The 21,016-nt window shown below is 40.6% G+C and overlaps 1 protein-coding gene across 6 annotated transcripts in view; it reads right to left on the bottom strand.

Moving 5' to 3' along the window:
• The window catches only part of C1H9orf153 (chromosome 1 C9orf153 homolog), an 80,727-nt gene that overhangs the window by 29,274 nt on the left and 30,437 nt on the right, over positions 1-21,016 (bottom strand). For 3 of the 6 annotated variants that reach the window (XM_078367366.1, XM_078367363.1, XM_078367371.1), the window contains 3 exons: positions 17,750-17,841; positions 15,756-16,248; positions 9,836-10,212 (listed from right to left, as the gene is read on the bottom strand). In XM_078367366.1, coding sequence (XP_078223492.1) covers positions 9,983-10,212; positions 15,756-16,248; positions 17,750-17,815 — 789 coding nt within the window. In that variant the 5' untranslated portion in view covers positions 17,816-17,841 and the 3' untranslated portion in view covers positions 9,836-9,982. Of the gene's footprint in view, positions 1-6,155; positions 6,271-9,297; positions 10,213-15,755; positions 16,249-17,369; positions 17,462-17,749; positions 17,842-21,016 lie in introns of those variants that run through there. The other 3 variants (XM_035303441.3, XR_013533138.1, XR_013533139.1) reach the window with 3 other exon arrangements.

Below are 21,016 nucleotides of genomic sequence, written 5' to 3'. Positions count from 1 at the left end.
TCCCTTTGTGTTAAGTCTTTGTGTATCTTTGGATGTGAAATGGGTCTGGATGTAGCATATTGTTAGGTTTTGGCTGTATCTTTTGATTGGGAGATTTAGTCGACTTAAATTTAGGGTTACTGCCATTTGATGTTAACTGGCTGTTTTATCCATTTGTTGATGTAAATTCTTCTTTATGTTGATGCTCTTTACTTTTTGGTATATTTTTAGAAAGGCTAATACTGGTTGTTCCTTTCTATGTGTAATGCTTCTTTCAGAAGCTCTTGTAAAGCAGGCCTGGTGGTAATAAAATCTCTGAGTACTTGGTTGTTCACAAAAGGTATTATTTTTCCTTCAGTTGTGAAGCTTAGTTTGGCTGGATATGAAATTCTGGGCTGAAGGTTCTGTTCTTTGAGGATGTTGAATATTGGCCCCCACTCTGTTCTGGCTTGTAGGATTTCTGCTGAGAGATCTGCTGTAAGTTTAATAGGCTTCCCTTTGTGGGTAACCTGACCTTTCTCTCTGGCTGCCCTTAGTATTTTCTCCTTCGTTTCAACCCTGGTGAATCTAACGATTATGTGCCTTGGGGTTGCTCTTCTTGAGGAATATCTTTGTGGTGTTCTCTGTATTACCTGGGATTGAATATTGACCTGCTTTGCTAGATTCGGAAAATTTTCCTGAATAATATCCTGAAAGGTATTTTCCAGCTTGGATTCATTCTCTTCGTCGTATTCAGGTACACCTATCAAATGTAAATTAGGTCTTTTCACATAGTCCCATATTTCTTGGAGACTTTGCTCATTCTTTTTTATCCTTTTTTTTCTATTCTTGTCTTCTCGTTTTATTTCATTAAGTAGGTCTTTGACCTCTGATATCCTTTCTTCTGCTTGATCAATTCGGCTATTCAAACTTGTGCATATTTCGCTCAGTTTTTGTGTTGTGTTTTTCAACTCCATTAGTTCATTTCTATTCCTCTCTATATTGTCTATTCTTGTTAGCATTTCGTCAAACCTTTTTTCAAAGTTCTTAGTTTCTTTACATTGGGTTAGAACAAGTTCTTTTAACTCCCAGAAGTTTCTTATCATCCACCTTCTGAAGCCTACTTCTGATAATGGCACACAGTCCTTTTCCATCAGGGCTTGTTCCGTTGCTGATGAGGAACTGTAATCCCCTGTAGAGGGAGAGGGGTTCTGATTTTGGGTATTCTCAGCCTTTTTAGGCTGGTTTCTTCCCTTTGTTATAAATTTTTCCATCTGTCGTCTTTACAATTACCGCCTTTCTAGTTGGGTTTCTGAGTGGATGCCCAGTTTATTAATTCCCAGTGCTGGAATCCAAGCAACCCACTGTGCCGGCCAAAACAGCAGCAATAAGACTGATGGTGCTCTTCTGCCCGGGAATCTCCTCCCATTTACTCTGCATGAAGAACTGCCATGCCGAGGCTCCGGCAAAACCGCTGCGCCAGCCACAAGAGTCGCCTTGGCGACCCGTGGGGCCCCTCCACTGGGAATCTTCTGGTCCGTGAGTGACGAAAATTCATCTGAAGGTGTGGCATCCTCTCGTTCTCTGCACTTTCACTGGGAGCTACAATCCCGAACTGTTAGCGATCAGCCATCTTGGATCTCTTGGATCAGCCATCAAAGAGATCCATAGACCCTTTGAAGGAACTGGATCACAGCTTCAGGTTCCCTGAGATGCCAAAAACCTGTGAATCTGTTTGCTTTCTCAACAGGGAGCCTTATGACCTGGGGCAAGTTGTCATCTCTGATCACCTGCTGCCTGCCAATAGACTCTACTGTGCTACTGGGAGGGCATGGTGGAAATGAGAGCAGCCTCTAGGACTGTGGGCTGCATGGCGGCAGGGTGAGGCCTGTGACTGCCAGCTTTTCCCACTTCCCTGGTGACCTGTATTACTCAGCCGAGGCAGCCACAATCCCCCTGGGAATATAACTCAATTGGACTGGGAACCACACTCCCATTCCCCACAGCAGCTGCAGCAAGCCCTGACCAAGGAGAGGCTGCCCTCAGACACACTATCCCTGCCCCCATCTGGTGGTCTTTCTCTACCCACCCTAGTAGCCAAAGACAAAGGTTATAATCTCTCGGGAACTCTATGGCCCTGCCAACCACCTGAGAAACTGAATACTTAACCTGGTCTCCCTAGGGCAAGTTTGCATCCTCCCTATAGGACCACAGCTGATGCACTCTTGAAAGGGCCACCTCCTGGTTGGAGGCCAACCAACACAGAATTAGTGCACTAAGCAAAACACAACCAAGGACCCTACAGAGCCCACTTTACTTCCTTGCTACCATCACTGGAGCAGGGGCCAGTATCCACAGCTGCAAGACCTGAAGACAGATCACATCACAGGACTTTTTGCAGATACTCCTGAGTACCAGCATGGAGCTCAGTAGCTCCACTGGGTGGCTAAACCCAGAATAGCAAAAACAGTCACTACAATTTGGCTCTCAGGAAGCCTCATTCCCAGGGGAAGGGAGAAAACACCACATCAATGGAGCATCCTGTGGGACAAAAGAATCTGAACATCAGCCCTTGAGTCCCAGATCTTTCCTCCAACATAGGCTACCTGTATGAGAAGGAACCAGAAAAGCAATTCTGATAATACGACAAAAGAAGTTTCTTTAACATCCCAAAAGGTCATACCAGCTCATCAGCAATGGATTCAAACCAAGATGAAATCTCTGAATTGACAGAAAAAGAATTCAGAAAGTCAATTATTAAGCTAATCAAGGATGCACCAGAAAAAGGTGAAGTCTAACTTAAATAAATAAAAAAGATGATACAGAATATGAAAGGAGATTCTTCAGTGAAATAGAGAGTATAAATAAAAATCAATCACACCTTCTGGAAATCAAGGACACACTTAGAGAAATGCCAAATACACTGGAAAGTATCACAATAGAATCAAACTGTAGCAGGAGCGGCCACAGGAAACGGATCTCCTGAATACCAAATACAGGAGGAAAGGAGTTTTATTCAGCTGGGAGCCTGAGCAATAATTTGTCCAAAGCTCAGCTCATCTAACAAAGGAAGGTGCTGCCTTTATATAGGCTTATACTTTAGATATTACACGTGGAAGAATCTTAGGTTTATAGCTTTAGAAATAACATATGAAAATGGTCTCCGTTTATAGCTTCAGGAATCACATATGAAAGGGTTCCAGTTTACAGTTTTTGGACTCACACGTGAAAAAGGTTTCTGTTTACATCTTCAGGAATCACATATGAAAGGGTTCCAGTTTATAGTTTTAGGACTCACATGTGAAAAAGGTTTCTGTTTACAGTTTCAGGAATCACATATGAAAGCGTTCCGGTTTAGTTTTAGGACTCACACATGAAAAGGTTTCTGGTTTGATCTTGTTTTAAGTAAAAATAGTGCCTTCCGGAGAGTTTCCCCAAGACCAAGCCTGCCACCTCAGGAAGGTGAAACAGGAGGCGCCAGTCGGTCAGTCTTTTCTTCTATTGAAATGCAGTGTGATAGTCAAAGGGGAAGTTGATCTCAGATGCCTGGGTCTCCCTCTTCAAAACAAGCAGAAAAAAGAACTTTGGAACTTGAAGACAAGGCTTTTGAATTAACCAAATTTATCAAAGACAAAGAAAAAGGAGTTTAAAAAAATGAACAAAGCCTCCAAGAAGTTTGGGCCTACATTAAACATCCAAACCTAAGAATAATTGGTGCTCCTGAGGAAGAAGAGAAATCTAAAAGTTTGGAAAATATATTTGAGGGAATAATCAAGGAAAATTCCCTTTGCCTTGCTAGAGATCTAGACATCCAAATACAAGAAGCCCAAAGAACACATGGAAAATTCATCACAAAAAGATCATTGCCTAGGCATCTCATCAGATTAAGGCACATCTCATCAGATTATCTAAAGTCAAGATGAAGAAAAGAATCTTAAGAACTATGAGACAAAAGCATTTGGTAATTGCTACAGGAAAATCTATCAGATTAACAGCAGATTTCTCAGCAGAAACCCTACAAGCTAGAAAGGATTGGAGACCTGTTTTTTGTTTTGTTTTGTTTTGTTTTGTTTTGTTTTGTTTTGTTTTAATGGAGTCTTGCTCTATTGCCCAAGCTGGAGTTCAGTGGTGCAATCTTGGCTCACTGCAACCTCTGCCTCCTGGGTTCAAGTGATTCTCCTGCCTTAGCCACCCAAGTAACTGGGATTACAGCGGCATGCCACCATACCCAGCTAACTTTTGCATTTTTAATAGAGACGGGGTTTTCACCATGTTGGTCAGGCTGGACTTGAACTCCTGACCTCGTGATCCACACGCCTAGGCCTCCCAAAGTGCTGGGATTACAGGCATGAGCCACCACACCTGGCCTGGGGTCCTATTTTTAGCCTCCTTAAACAAAGCAATTATCAGTCAAGAATTTTGTATCCAGCAAAACTAAGCTTCACAAATGAAGAAAAGATACAGTCTTTTCCAGACAGAGAGAATTCACCACTACCAAGCCAGCACTACAAGAACTGCTAAAATGAGCTCTAAATCTTGAAACAAATCCTTGAAATACACCAAAATAGAACCTCCTTAAAGCATAAATCTCACAGAACCTATATAACAGTAACACAATGAAAAAACAACAAGGTATTCAGGCAACAATAGCATGATGAATAGAATAGTACCTCACATCTCAATACTAACATTGACTATAAATGGCCTAAATGCTCCACTTAAAAGATACAAAAGGGCAGAATGAATCACCAACCAAGTTTCTCACCTAACACATAAGGACTCATATAAACTTAAGGTAAGGCGATGGAAAAAGATATTTCATGCAAATGGACACCAAAAGCAAGCAGGAGCGGCTGTTTTTATATCAGACAAAACAAACTTTAAAGCAACAGCAGTTTAAAAAGACAAAGACAGACACTATACAATGATAAAAGGACTACTCCAACAGGAAAATATCACAATTCTAAATATATACACACCTACTGCTGGAGCTCCCGAACATATAAAACTATAGACCTAAGAAATGAGAGAGAGCAACACAATAATAGCAGAAGATTTCAAAACTCTACTGACAGCTCTAGACAGGTCAAGATAGAAAGTTAACAAAGAAACAATGGACTTAAACTATACCCTACAATGAATGGACTTAAGAGATATTTACAGAACATTCTACCAAACAACTGCAGAATATACATTCTATTCATCAGCACAGGAAACATTTTCCAAAATAGATCATAGGATAGGTCACAAAACAGGTCTCAGTCAATTTAAGAAAACTGAAATTATATCAAGTACTCTCTCAGAGCACAGTGGAATAAAATTGTAAATGAACTCCAAAAGGAATCCTCACGACCATGCAAATACATGAAAATTTGATAACCTGCTCCTGAATGATCGCTGGGGCAATGCAATCAAGATGAAAATTAAAAGATCCTTTCAATATAACAGTGACACAACCTATCAAAACCTCTTTTTGTTCCCAGTTTTAAGTATGTGTTTATCAGCAGCATGAAAATAGACTAATATAAATAGAACCTCCTTAAAGCATAAATCTCACAGAACCTATATTTTTATTTTTAAATTTTAGTAGAGACGGGGTTTCTGCCATGTTGGCCAGGTTGGTGTTGAATTCCAGGCCTCAAGTGATCTGTCTACCTTGGTCTCCCAAAGCACGGGGATTACAGGTATGAGCCACCATGCCCGGCCACAATACTACTTTAAAAGAGAGAAAGAAACACTTCTTTGGCAACCTTTGGAAGTAATTAGAACATCAGCCCTTAATCTAAAAACTGACAACAGAAAAAACGTAAGCCATTAACCTGCTTTCTTGCAGGCTGTATTTCAGTATAATTAAATAGCTCTAGTTGATGAGGAAAAGTTTTTCTTGACAAATAATTTCCAACTAATAAATGTGGAATTAATGGCAGAGTTAGATAATCGCGAACCAGTAACCACTAATGAAATAATTGAGGCAAAGGTCATAGTATGAGTTATCTATTGCTATGTAACAGATTACTTCAGAATGTTGCAACTTAAAACAACAAACGTTTATTATCTCACAGTTTCTGTGGGTTAGGAGTCGGGATGGCTCACCAGGGTGTCCTGGTTCAGTCTCAACACTACAGTCAAAATGTCAATGGGGGCTGCGGTCATCTTAAGACTTGAGTTGGGGAGGATTCACCTACAAGCTTACTCACGAGGTTGTTGGCAGATTTCAGGTTCTTGCGGGCTGTTAGCCAGGGACAACAGGTACGTGCCAGATGGGCTTCTCCATAGGGCATCTCTCAAGATGGCAGCTGGATTCTCTAAGAGCTAGCAGTGAAGAAGAGAGCAAGAGAAGATGTCCAAGGTAGAATCCACAGACTTTTTGCTAGCTTATTCTTGAAGTGACATCCCATCACCCCTGCTGCACTCTATTCTAGAAGTCTTAAGTTCAGCCTAGAGTCAAGGAAAGGAGACTACACAGAAAGGCAATAGCAGGAGGCAGGGATCATGGGGAAGCTCTTAGAGGCTGCTATAAAAGTTGATCATACAAATTGGATCATTCTTATCATGCCTAACTAAATCAGAGTTGAGGGGCCAGGAGCAAAAGCATTAAGACACATAACATTGCTCCAAGAACACCATTCTCTGCAAGCCTGGATGCTGAAATGGCTGCTATAACTTAAAACCAGTTTTATCTAATGGCAACTGGAACAACCTGCTTAGACTCTAAGACTGGTTTTAGCCACCGTGGTCACTCACCAATTAGAGTTTGCCAGTTCTCCAAAACTTTGCTAGTGCCATCTTTCAGAACAATGTGTAACATTTCTTCTTTTTATAAAACCTGCAACCTTCTCTTTGTTCTTTGGACACACTGAAGGCAACCTGGTATGTGTATATGACTCAAATTGCAATTCTTGCTTCCCAAATAAAATGTTTTAAATTTAGATACGTGTTTCTATATTTTATTTGACTTCAACACTGCCTACCATCATCATCTAAGGATGAAAGCTTTTAGATGAAAAGTTGATGGGGACTTTATAAAACAGAGGCATCAGACTGCCATCACCTGAATCCTTAAACTCACTAAGAGAACCATAGACATTATTTGCCTTGTGCTGTGCAGCAATCTGAAGTACACAGCACCACCCCCCGAGTTATTTTTTCCAAAAAGATGTGAGCTCAAACTCTTTATCAGACATCCACTTTATAAGAAATAAATCTATCAATTTATTTTTAAATAAATATATGTGACAGAAGAACAAGTTAAACACCATGAGGATACAAATCTAGAAGGCGGGACCTTCTACAGGTCACTGGACCTATTTCTTCAGTAAGTCAACTACATGAAAAAAATGAGAAATTTCTCTAGACTAAAAGAATCTTAAGAGACCTAACAATCAAACGCAATCTTCAGACCTTGCTTGGATACTGATTCAAATAAGCCAATTAGAAAAAGACAGTGTTATAATAAGGTGACTTTGAATATAGAAACCAAGATGGTACCAAGGAATTGTTAACTTTTCTTAGTAAATAACACATGGTGGTTATGAGAGAAAATGTCCATATTTTTCTACGATGCAAACAAAAGTAACATCTGAGACATGGGGTCTAAGATTTTTTGGTTTATTTTAAAGTAGTTCAGCAAACACAACAAAAGGAACAGATGAAACGTGGTAAGATCTTAATAACTGTTGAATCTAGATTATGGAAATATGCAAATTCATTCTAGAATCCTATTCATTCTTATGAATGTTTAAACATTTTCATAAAAACAAGAACAGATATCAAGAGTAGATGGTTTTATAGCTGAGTTCTGGCTAGACTTCAATATGTCTAATATTGTTTAAATATCTGCGACCTTAAAAAAGATGAAAAACTTCCCAATTCATTTTATAAAGCTAGCATAACTCTTAAAAAACTATTTGGTTGGCTTTTTTTTAAAGCTTTGTTGCCTACACTGAAGTACAGTGGTATGATCATGACTCACTGCAGCCTCGATTTCTAAGCTCAAGAAATTTTCTTGCCTCAGCCTGTCAAGTAGCTGGGACTACAGGTGCATACCATCATACCCAGCTAATTTTTGTAACTTTTTTTTAGAGGCAGGGTCTCACTACGTTGCTCAGGCTGATCTTGAACTCCTGGTCTCAAGCAACCCTCCTGCCTTTGCCTCCTCAATAGCTGGGATTACAGGAGTAAACAACTGTTCTTGGCTCCAAAACCTTTTTTTTAAACATAATATGCATGGAGAAAAATTAATAGTTGTGTGTAGCTTGAGGAATATTTGCATACTGAACACACCTATGCAAAAGATTAAAAACCAGAACAGTTTTTGCACCCCAAATACCTACCCCATGTTGATTTTAGACAGTATCTTCTGCTGAAGATAGTCACTGTGCTGAAGCCAGCATAATTTTTTTTTTAGATGGAGTCTCATTCTATCGCCACGATTGGAGTGCAGTGGCACGATCTGGGCACAATGTAACATACACCTCCAGGGTTCAAGTGATTCTCCTGCCTCAGCTTTCTGAGTAGCTGGGATTATAGGCACCCAAGCACACTCAGCTAATTTTTGTATTTTTAGTAGAGATGTGGTTTCACCATGTTGGCCAGGCTGGTCTCGAACTCCTGACCTCAAGTGATCTGCCCACCTTGGCCTCCCAAAGTGCTGAGATTACACGTGAGCCACTGTGCCCAGATGCCAGCATAAATTTTAATGCCAAAATCTTGTTTTAAAAAATAGTGCAAAAAGTGGAGACTACAGAATAATTTCACTTATATAGAGACAACTTTTAAAAATATTAGGAAACAGACTCCAGAAATATATTTTAATATCTATACAATCACAGACACATATATTGTCAACAGTTTAATTGTTTGCCATTATTTCTTGCATTCCCTCTGGGTTCTTACTAAAATGCATACTTTATTAGTAGTTTTTTTAAGCAAGCATTATGGAGGGTAAACATTCTAGGTTCATCTATTTTTTGACGTATTTATTTTACCCCTATTCCTCAGAAAGAGTCTGGCTGCTTATAGAATTTCAGATAGTTGTTTTCCTTCAGCATTGTGAGTACATGACACTATTGCCTTCTGATGTCTATTGTTAATGAGAGTTCTATTGTCAATTTGTCATTTCTTTGTATGTAGTCCATCACTTTTTTGTAGATTATATTTTTCTTTATGGCTTAGTGGTCTATAGTTTTGCTACACAGTGTTTCTAGGTATAGATCTACTATCAATATGTTGCTAATCAGTCTGACATTTTTCAGTTCAAGGTCTCATATGTTTCTTGAGTTTTTTTTGTCATTTTATTTTCAAATATCACTTCATTTTCATTCTATTTTTTTCTGCTGATTCCATTGTATACATTTCTGAAGTTCTCATTCCATTCTCCAATACTTTTCTTTCTCTGTCTTACTGCGCTATCATCTATAAGCTTTTCAATGTTGTCTTCCAACTTATTAGCCCTCTCTCTTCAGATATATCTGGAGTACCACTGAGATAATTATCAAAGGTTATTATTATAATTTTCAATGACTATATCTTTTACGTCCAAGATTTCCAATTTGTTCTTTTTCAAATCTTCCTGTTCTTATTTCAGAGATGCTGTCTCCTTCTTTGTCTTTGGGAAGTTAATATATTTAAGTTCTCATATTGATCTCTATATCCTCAGTTGTTAATTTATTTGTTGAATTTGTCAAATACTTTTATGATAATGAACTTCCTTGTGTGCTTACAATTCCTTAAAGGGCTATTCTTGCTTCGGTATTCTTCAGACACACTTTCTTTTCATATGACCTATATTTACTTTAGCCCTGGTCCAGATGGGTTGCACAGTTCAAACCACTTCTTACATGAACAGATTAAATTGGACCCTTTGCTCCATAATAATGACTTAATTTTATAATACACCTTCATGTGTGTTGTACACACTCAGTTCAGATGTTCTATTGGGTGCTTGGCTTCTTCACCCATAAATTCAATGCTCTCAAAAGAAGAAATCTATGCCCAAAACATTTTAATACACTATATATTCCATTTAAGAGAATAAATTTATTCCTTCATCTTGATGATCAATTTGAGGATAAATGACCAAAGACTTGCGAACTATAGGGGGGAAAATAACATCAGGCATGTCCCGGCTCTCTACAAATCTCTTCTCAGTGTTGTATTTTATGCCTGTGAATGAAATTGCAGTAGTGTGCCTCCACTTCACAATCCCCTTAAAATATCTCCACTCCAGATCCCTTAGATCCATGAATTGTTTTTCTGAAAAGAATCATATTTTCAAAGAATCACATGGTGTGGTGTTGTTATTCAACCTTTCATGACTCAGAGATGCTTCATGGACAGAACAAACCTTTGAGGAACTTGAGTCCCCTCTTTCTGGCAGAAAGCCATTTATAAAGCTTTATTTTTATTTATTTATATTTTTTGAGATAGAGTTTTGCTTTTTTTGCCCAAGCTAGAGGGCAATGGTGCAATCTCAGCTCACTGCAACCTCTACCTCCCAGATTCAAGTGATTCTCCTGCCTCAGCCTCCGAAGGAGCTGGAATTAAAGGCACACGCCACCATGCCTGGCTAATTTTTTTGTGTTTTTAGTAGACATGGGGTTTCACCATTTTGGCCAGGCTGGTCTCAAATTTCTGACCTCAGGTAATCCACCCGCCTCTGCCTCCCGAAGTACTGGGATTACAGGAGTGACCCACTGCGCCTGTCCTAAAGCTTTATAAACTTAAGGGAGACCCTGTGGTGTTTATTTCATGTGAAGCATGCTCCTAAACAGGAATTGAGTGTATCTGGCTAACTGGGCTTGAGTGGACTCCTGCAGGGCCAGGTAGGTGGAGGGAGTGTCTCATTCTGTGCTTGGATCCTAACAGAATGTGCAAACGGAAAGCTCTACAGAGCAATGAGAGCAGCAGGGAGGAGAAAAGGATCCTAAACCAGGGAGAAAGATGGTCAGAAGTGCACAGATTGTTAGCATTATTTCTTCCAAGATGCTAATGGAAGCCCTAACTATAAAAGGGCAGTGGCTCAGCTGTAATCTGGCCATTCTCCATACTTGTTCAGGATCCATAAGCTTGAGGTGTCATTAGCAGTTACAATTCCTTCAAGGAGCCAATGAGCCAAGGAGAAAGAATCAAGTAAAGACACAACGCATGTTCCCTCCCCAGCAGCCATTCCCTTTTCCCTTCTCTTCCCCCGTTTCATGGCTAAATACACTGTAATGCTGAAAACAACACAAGCAAGGCTGAAGGCAGGGGCTTGAGTGTGAAACCAGGAGTCAATGGGCCACCAAGACAAGTATAAGGAGAATTATGGTCACAGCAGATGACGAGCAGGAGGGTTAGTCTATTCTGGTGGGTGACTACCGTCCCCCATGTGGTGACATTTGAGCAGGTCACCTGTAGTTCAAAGACTGAGCAGACACCACCCCACCCCAATTAGTCCTCCCTCCCTGTACTGGGAGGGCCTGGGCCTTTGTGGTAGAAAGTCTTTATATAGACTCTGTCCATGCCTGAAGTAGAAGACAGGTGCCAGCGACTTTCCTTGGGCTCATACCTCCCCAAGTAGAATACTACGTCTGGCCATGGTGTTCAATAGTCCATTGATAAGGCCAGTTGCCAAGTTTCAGGGAGTTTGACAAGACCTTTGTAGGCCTGGCATAGCAAGAAGTGGCAAAAGGAAGGAAGGGGATCTTTGACAAGAGAAGGTCTGAGAGCTGATGATTTTGGTGACTAAGGAACCTCATGTCCCAAACTCCTGATCTCAGGTTATCCTCCTGCCTTGGCCTCCCAAAGTGACCAGCCTGGCCAACATGGTGAAACCTCACCTCTATTAAAATACAAAATTAGCTGGTGCTGGGCACCTGTCATCCCAGCTACTCAAGAGGCTGAGGCAGGAGAATCACTTGAACCCAGGAGGCAGAGGTTGCAGTGAGCTGAGATCGTGCCATTGCACTCCAGCTTGGGTGATAGAGCAAGACTCTGTCTCAAAAAAAAAATAAAAGAACTTCATGTCATGATCTCTGACAGTCACTTTAGGTTGGCTTACTCGATATACACTGCAATCCTCTTCTGCCTTCCTCTGCTATAGACAGGGGAGCTAAGAACTCTATTCACCAGCCTTCCCTGCAGGAAGGGGTGATGATTGGAAACAATACTGGCCAAGATGTATAAAGAAGTCGCCTAGGGAGAGGTGTTCTAGAAAATCATTCCTTCCCTATTAAAAGAGAACAGAAGTATCAATGTGGACCTTAATCCTATCCCACCTCTTCCTGCCTGTAATGTGGCCGCAGTACCTGAGAATAAATGTGATGTCTTTTGGACATGAAAGCAAAAGGTACAGATGAAACAATGGCAGAGCCCAGGTCCTTGGAAGCATTTGAAAGCACGGCTCCACAGAGAGTGGAATCATGGTCACCAGAGACAGAGAAGGAGCAGGAGATGGGGAGAGAAAATCAATGGGTTCAGAGTTGTAATTAGAAGCCCTGTGTAGTGGCATGCACCTGAAGTCCCAGCTACTGAAGAGGCTGAAACAGGAAGATTTCTTGAGCCCAGGAGTTTGAGGCCAACCTGGGCAATGTAGCAAGATACCAACTCAAAAAAATTTAAAATGGGCCAGGAGTGGTGGCTCAGGCCTATAATCCTAGCACTTTGGGAGGCCAAGTCAGGCAGATTACCTGAGCTCAGAAGTTCAAGACCAGCCTGGGCAACAAGGTGAAACCCCATCTCTACAAAAAATACAAAAATTAGCCAGGCATGGTGGCATGCACCTGAGGTCCCAGCTATTTGAGAGGCTGAGATGGGAGGATTGCTTGAGCTCAGAAGGTCAGGGCTGCAGTGAGCTGAGATTGTGTCATTGCACTCCAACCTGGGTGACAGAGTGTCTCAAAAAAATTAAAATTAATTTAAAACAAAGTTACAGTTAGATAAGAATTAATTCTGGTGTTCTATTACACAGAGGGTAAGGATGGTTAACAATAAAGTACAGTATCTTACAAAGTAGCTAGAAGGAAGGTTTTTAAAAGTCCTCACCACAGGTCAGGCGTGGTGGCTCACACCTGTAATCCTAGCACTTTGGGAGGCGGAGGCAGGTGGATCACGAGGTCAGAAGATCGAGCCCATCTGGCCAACATGGTGAAACCACATCTCTACTAAAAATACAGAAATTAGCTGGCCGTGGTAGCAGGCGCCTGTACTCCCAGCTGCAAGAGAAGCACTTGAAGCTAGGTGGTGGAGGTTGCAGTGAGCTGAGATTGGGCCACTGCATTCCAGCCCGGTGACAGAGTGAGACTCTGTCTCAAAAAAAAGGCCTCACCACAAAGAAATGGTAAGTGCATGATGGTCAGGCTAACTACACTGACTCAATCACTATACAACATATATATCTATTGAAATATATATTGTATTCCATATTCCATATGTGTACAATTACAATGTGTTCATTAAATAGAGAGATAAAAAGCATTGTTCCAGCCATTCTCTGCATACCCCTAGACTTCTAACTATATAAGAAAAATAACCCCTCTTTAGTTTTCCTGTTATTTTTGGTCAAACACATTCCTAACCTACATGATTCTACAAGATTTAGCCTGAATAAGAGGAGCTCATACAATAGGAGAAGAGCAAAACTCCCTTTTCCTCCATCAGTGCATGTTGCTAATAGGGATATGTCCTGTAGTATACTTTGGAATACCAGGATCCTAAAGGTTTTCTGGACTAAGTAGGAGAGATTAATTGTTGCAATACCAATTATACCTAAGGGATTACTGGATATCCTTCACATAGATGCCTGCCCGGTTCCATGCATATTTCTTGAATAGACATGACATGTACCAGAAATTTACCTCCAGGATCTCAGGAAATGAAGATACTGAGGCAGAGAAGAGACTCCAACACAGAGTTTGTGAGGCCAAATCAGAGACCTCCAGAAGTTAGGTAACAGCAGGTAATTCATGCATTAGGAAGAAAGAAAAACTTGGCCCCTATGGATGGCAAAGTCATAAATGTTCAAGACCCCATCAATCATCCAAAAACCTTCTCCAATAGGTTTTTGACTAGCTCTTCTTACTGAGTCTCAACACTTTTCATGATTTTTCCTCTCTGGTCCCAGACTTTACTTGTGTACTTTGTGAATTATCTAGGCCGGTCCTATGATTGCTTTTACTGCACCTCTACCTAGGCTCCAAACACACAAAGTAGGACTCTGAAAGGAACCTGCATTTGGCTCTGTTAAGACATTAACGTGTGGAGTTACGGCAAAGACTCTTTCAACTTCTTGGACCAAATATACTCACAGTAATCAATCTGTTCCTTTAAATCTGCTCCTTCTGCCTCTTCCTTTTTTTTTTTTTTTTTGAGACAGAGTTTTGCTCTGTTCCCCAGGCTGGAGGGCAGTGGCACCATCTTGGCTCACTATAACCGCTGCCTCCTGGGTTCAAGCAGTTCTCCTGCCACAGCCTCCCAAGTAGCTAGGACTACAGGTGCATGCTACCATGCCTGGCAATTTTTAAATTTTTTTTGTAGAGTCAGGGTTTTACCATGTTGCCCCATCCCGCTACTTTTAATATAAAAATGGTGATGTCATATTTGCTGTGAAAATGGTCTTATTTTGAAACAAGAACCTACTTCAGAAGGTTATTACAAATTGATGTGATGTATTAACAAAATGACAACACATTACCTCTCTCAAATTATATAAGTAAAATGGAGACCTAGAGTGTAAGACACTCCCTTCTCATTAAAATTCAGCATCGTACATTTCATATATTTTAAACTTGTGTGATCCTTTGCCTTTTATAGGCACCTCTCTATTAAAGAATCAGAAATCAACATTTCCTCCTGTTGTTGGTGGCCTCTGTTAAAAACTCTGCTAGAAATGTATTAATAAGGAAAGAATAAAGATTCATGAAAAAAATCTCTTAAAAATAGCCCTTAATTGCATCAAAGCCAAGATATTGAAGAATAAAAAAATAGCACTAACTTCATGTAATAAGAAACAAACAGCTATGCGTGCCTTAGAGTCCAAGTTCAACTGGTTCATTTTGTAAAGGAGAGTTTAAGTGTCATGCCTAAGAATGTATTACATCTTTTTAAGAATGAATCTGGGATATCCCGGAATTCTGGATTCCCTGTTCTGCATTTTAATTTATTTTTATTTTTATTTATTCTTTTTTTTTTTTTTTTTGAGATGGAGTTTCGCTCTTGTTACCCAGGCTGGTGCAATGGCGCGATCTTGGCTCACCGCAACCTCTGCCTCCTGGGTTCAGGCAATTCTCCTGCCTCAGCCTCCTGAGTAGCTGGGATTACAGGCACCTGCCACCATGCCCAGCTAATATTTTGGTATTTTTAGTTGAGATGGGGTTTCATCATGTTGACCAGGATAGTCTTGATCTCTTGGCCTCGTGATCTACCCGCCTCGGCCTCCCAAAGTGCTGGGATTACAGGCTTGAGCCACCGAGGCCGGCCTATTTATCATTTTTTAGGGACAGGTTCTTGCTCTGTTGCTCAAGCTGAAATGCAGTGGTGTGATCATAGCCCAGTGCCACCTCAAACTCCTGTGCTCAAGTGATCCTCATGCCTAAACCTCTCAGGTAGCTGAGATTATAGGCACGTGCCACCTAGCTCAGCTAATTTTTATTTTTTTTGTTGTGGAGATGGGGTCTTTCTATGTTTCCCAGGCTTGTTCAGCCATGAACCCCAGAATTGCAAAATTGCTGTAGGTCAGTATTTGAGTATGTCCGCTCTAGTAAATTTGCAATGAGATTTCCATTCCTTTTCTGCCACGTGGCCTCATCTGTTTAAATTACCTGGGTCAACTAAGAAGTATCTATGAAGTTTATCTTCAAAGAAAAATTTTTCCGTAGTGGCACTGGAAATGCCTAGCCTGCATAAGATTTTGGTGCTTGGAACCTTCTTCTGTGTGGTAACCTGGGCCAAGGCATTCGAGTGATCAATGAGAATTTCATAAGGAAAAGTGTGCTTGGGAGGGGGGATCCCACACTGTGACAGCCTCTGCTGGGACCTGGAGAGCCTCTCCACTGGAGACAGTGAGCCCTCCAGTAAGGTGCGGTAGAGGAGCTCAGTCATGGATGCTGGCTTCTTCTCTTTGTTAACCACTATGCACCTGCTAACGGGTTGGAGATCTCTTCTCACATCAGTGCCCTTGGTCAATGACAGAACATTCAGGTTTTTAGCAAGTGCTTCCTGTGCTTCGTTAAGTGAAATAGCATGTATTTTTAGAAGATTTGATTTCTTGCTCTCCTTATTAAAATGTTCAATACATGCATATAATTCTGGCAGCTGTGGACAAAAAAAAGTGGCAAGTCATGAGACTGACAAAATGTAGTATTTGGGCAGACCCACAAACCCTATAAAAAATAACAAATAACCATAGGACAATGAACAACCATAAAAACAAAAGCATTTTTACCTTTGGAACATATCTTTGCCTAACTAAATCAAGTCAACGGTGGCAATGTGGAACAGAGAACAGAGCGGTCAAATCTCAGATTCATTCCCATAAAGATGTATTATTTAGACACATCTTATAAATACTTGTCGTAAAATTGGGCAGTTAGAATTGAACTCAAAAGTCTTGAAGTCATCTTTCCAACTCTAAAATTCTATGAGTGACCATGGAGAGAAATAGCTGTAGGAGACTGTGGCCTTTGCTTGCTTTGAACAATGCTATCTTTTTTGAAGGAAGAAAGGGAGCCAGATCACCAGCTTCTTCCTGGTGTTCAAAGAGCCCAGAATGTTCAGGAATCCAGTGCTGAGGAGGCTGTAATAGTCATTGCTTACAAAATGTTTGACCAGAGCAAATGGTTGCATTCATGGAGTGTCTTGGAATAGTAGACAGAAAAAAACAGTAAGAGATCCCGGAGAAGACCTGTCCCCATCTAAAATTCTACACTGCCTACAAATCCCATCATTTCTAAGAGGTTTCTTTGACTTTACACTGGAAAGTCAAAGAGGCCACAGTCTCAGGTTAGAACCAAAATTTAGGTTATTTAGTCCAATACAGAGTTTTCTTTCAATCCTAGTCAATGTTATTGCAAGGGCAACAAATAGAAAGTGAGCTAACGTGTATGAAAGCAGAAGGGATTTTGGATGTCTTCCAAAATGTCGAGAGCTTGTGGCTACAGAGGCTACTCATGGTCCAGACCCTGGAACCAGTATGAGTTCTGCTACAAGGTGGTGCAGGAATATATTAATGCATTCTCAGTTATGCCAACTTCAAGTAAGAGGTGACAAGGGCCTGTGGACCAGGAGGATTGCCTTTAATATTTTATGATAGTCTGTTTTGTTAGTTTACCCCAAATTGTGTATCTATCTTGTAACTGTTTTAGAAATTGGTACATAAGTAGAGATTTTATATGTAAATGTGTTAGCACTAATAATCTTTTTTCCAATGTTTTATTGGGGAGTTAAATAGTGTGATGTTTGGACTGATATCATGGAATCCTCAACCTGGAAATTGGGCTGGATTATTCTTTGGTTAATGCACCTTTTCCTAAAGGAAAAAAAACAAAAAAAAGAAAGTGAGCTAACAGTGGTGAATGGTGCTTTATAACCAATTATATAACCAAACTATCATGAAAACAGTTCAGCACTTCTGCTCACCTGCCCTGGGAAGAGCTACATTTGTCTGTGACTAAGAATGTTAAGTCATTAAAGTGACATTTTGGTGTTTCCTATGGCTCTCCAAGTATGTCACTGTGTGTTCGATATTTTGAATGTTTATGATTCTTGAATGTAAAGCTCCCCATGTACACTCCATCATACAATGTTAAGCACATACCGAACACTGAAGAAGGGCAGCCCCTCTGCTGTCCTCAGCTGGACTGGTGTCTCCACTGAGGAACATCGTGCTGGGATTTTATTCTCTAATTCCTAAAAATGCAATATAAGAAAAGACAAAAACCAATGATGAAAACCAGATAAAATACGAAAGAGGAGGCGATACTTCTTAAATCTTCAGAAATTTGTGAGTGGGACATTTTGAATATTTTATACCTGTATTAGTCCATTCTTGAATTGCTATAAATAACTATCTGAAACTGGGTAATTTGTAATAATTTGGTTTCATTGGCTCATGGTCTTTCAGGCTGTTGGGGAGGCCTCAGGAAACATACAATTATTGGGGGAAGGCAAAGGAGAAGTAGGCACATCTTACATGGCCAGCACAGGAGAAAAAGCGAAGGGTTTGTGTGGGGGGTGCTACACACTGTCAAACAACCAGGTCTCATGAGAACTCACAATCATGAGAACAGCAAGGAGGAAATCCTCCATGATCCAATCACCTCTCACCAGGCCCCATCTCCAACACGGGATAACACTTTGACGTGAGATTTGGATGGGGACACAAATCCAAAGCATATCAATACAATTTAAATCTTTCATTTGCTTTTTCCTAGTTTAAGTCTGCCAAATTTGTCACATTTCAACTGAACATTTCTCTGAAATGTCCAAATTCTTCTACAACATGTATATTTAGTTTTAATACTAGTTCAATGAATCCTATATGGATGGTTGTATTTTTTATTTTATATATATATATGTTTTTTTTTTTTGAGATGGAGTTTTGCTCTTGTTGCCCAGGCTGGAGTGCAATGGCACGATCTCAGCTCACCACAACTTCTGCCTCCTGGGTTCTAGAGATTCTCCTGCCTCAGCCTCCCAAGTAGCTGGGATTACAGGCAGGTGCCACCATGCCTGGCTAATTTTATGTTTTTAATAGAGATAGGGTTTCACCATGTTGGCCAGGCTGGTCTCAAACTCCTGATCTCAAGTGATCTACCCGCCTCGGCCTCCCAAAGTGCTGGGATTACAGACATGAGCCATCATGCCCAGCCAGATGGTTTTATTTTTTTGTGTTAGATATTCTGATCAACTTTCAGCTCATCTAAAGAAAAACTCACCCACCTCCTTACCCACAAAACATATTTTTTATTCAGAAGGAAAAGGCTCATATGTAATGATAATTATAAAAACAATAAGCATTTTGAAAATAATTTGCTTTGTGCCAGATACACTATAAGGCATTTTACAGATGGAATTGTGTTTAATTACTCTGCAAGAGATTAAAAACGGCCATAGAACAATTCATCTCATTGATAAGTGGCAGTTAAGTTCTCTCCCACATTTGACTGGGCTGGCCTATGCTTGGTGTTGTGTCAGTGACACAGTGTGAATGCTGGAATACAGGCCTTAAGAAGCTTTGCAGCTTTCCTATACATTCTTGGGATCTTCAGCCACCATGTAGAGAGAACTGGCTGCACATCTGGCGAGACCATGCAGACTCAGAAGCCAGCACCAACCAATAGACATGTAGAGGAAGCTATCTTGGTTCAACCAGCCCCAGATAAGCCTCCAGATGACTACAACAGCATAAGCAACCTCAGCAGATCCCAAGTGGAGAAGAACCACCTCCAGCTGAGCAAGGCAACTCTAAAAATTTGACAAATAGTAAATTATTATTGTTTCAAGCCACTAAGCTTTGGGTCAATTGTTATATAGCAATAATACAGATAAAGTCCACAATACTTCACATTCTTGGCTTAATTTATTCCAGTGAAACCCTTATTGGTAGGTAAGGGAATATATGAAGGGAAAATATACTCCTAGGTACAGGATACCACTGTATCCTGACTGGCAGCTGTGGTCACTGCAATGAGTGCCTGAGATGAACCAAAAGCACTCACTTGGTATTTGGGATGAAGTGAAAACAACTGTTTCTCCTTCCTGAGCAAAGTAAAAAAACCCAGAATGGACCCACACACACACACACACACACACACACACACACATTCTCCAAATATATATCTATATATTCTCCAAATAAATTTTTGTCACTATTTGTCATTACTGAGATCACTATATTGATATGCAGGACTAAAGTGATACAGTGCAGCATGCCTGCCAGACTTTTTATCCCTAGGCAGTTAAAATAAGACTTGATTGTGCTTTCATTCTGCAAAGGAAAGAAATGGTTCCTGCAAAGGAAAATACTTCTCTAACGTGCTTTATATAAAACATCTCAATGCCTTCTAGTCAACTATTAGTATTGCCTTTCAGACAACTTCAGAGTTGTCCACCACAGGAAGCCTGCCCTCTCCCATCACCAAGGGTTAATATATACTCTCCCTTCCCTCAGAGGAGGGAAAGATTTAACCTCTCTCCTCTCTGCCCTCCTTTCTCTTTCCTTGCCACCTCCCACTTTTAATCAGCAGTGCTGATTCAAGTAGACAATGTCTAACCTCAATGGCCAATCTTGCAACTCTCTCTACAGAGAGTCAAAGCAATGGCTGAGAAATATGTCCTCATTTTATTACAGTAGTATTGATGACACGGAATGGAGCACAAAGAAGTTTAGATTTTTGCTAATCCTCTTTGCTAAACTACCTTTGGGTGCACCTCCCTCTCACTGAAGTGTCAGGATTCTGAATGCTGAAACAGATCACTAGCCAAAAATGCTTTTATACATTTAAATGCTGACTCGACTAGCAAACTTTTAACCTCAGTCTTTTTGCTTGATCCAAGTCAATACCTAAATCTAGATTAGCCCTTTGATCCAATCTCTCATGGAGAGTGTTCCTGGAGAAGTAATGGAAATATGGCCAATGGGCCTGTTTACAGATTCGTGCAAGTAAAATGGAGCTCTTGCAGGAGCTCTGTGGCACTTCTCTTCATTGTTATTCCCAGAAATTCCCAGAGAAAATTTGCATTTTACTGTGAAGGACAGGAACTCCCAAGGGTGGTATCCTGTTCTCCATTTGCACTCCCAAGTTTTCACCGTTTCCTCCAAAGCAGAAGAAAAAAGTTCTCTCTGCTCGACTAATATTAATTTTCTCTCTCTCCCACCCAGGGTGATATATTTTATCCTCCTCATAATTCTTATTTTTTGGGGGGGAGGGGGACAGAGTCTTGCTCTGTCACCTAGGCTGAAGTACAGTGGCACGATCTTGGCTCACTGTAACCTCTGCTTCCTGGGTTCAAGCCATTCTCCTGCCTCAGCCTCCCAAGTAACTGGGACTACAGGCATGTGCCACCACACCTGGCTAATTTC

The sequence above is a fragment of the Callithrix jacchus genome, chromosome 1, assembly GCF_049354715.1.
Source record: "Callithrix jacchus isolate 240 chromosome 1, calJac240_pri, whole genome shotgun sequence".
NCBI lineage: Eukaryota > Metazoa > Chordata > Mammalia > Primates > Cebidae > Callithrix > Callithrix jacchus.
This window is presented reverse-complemented; position numbering and strand designations above follow the sequence as displayed.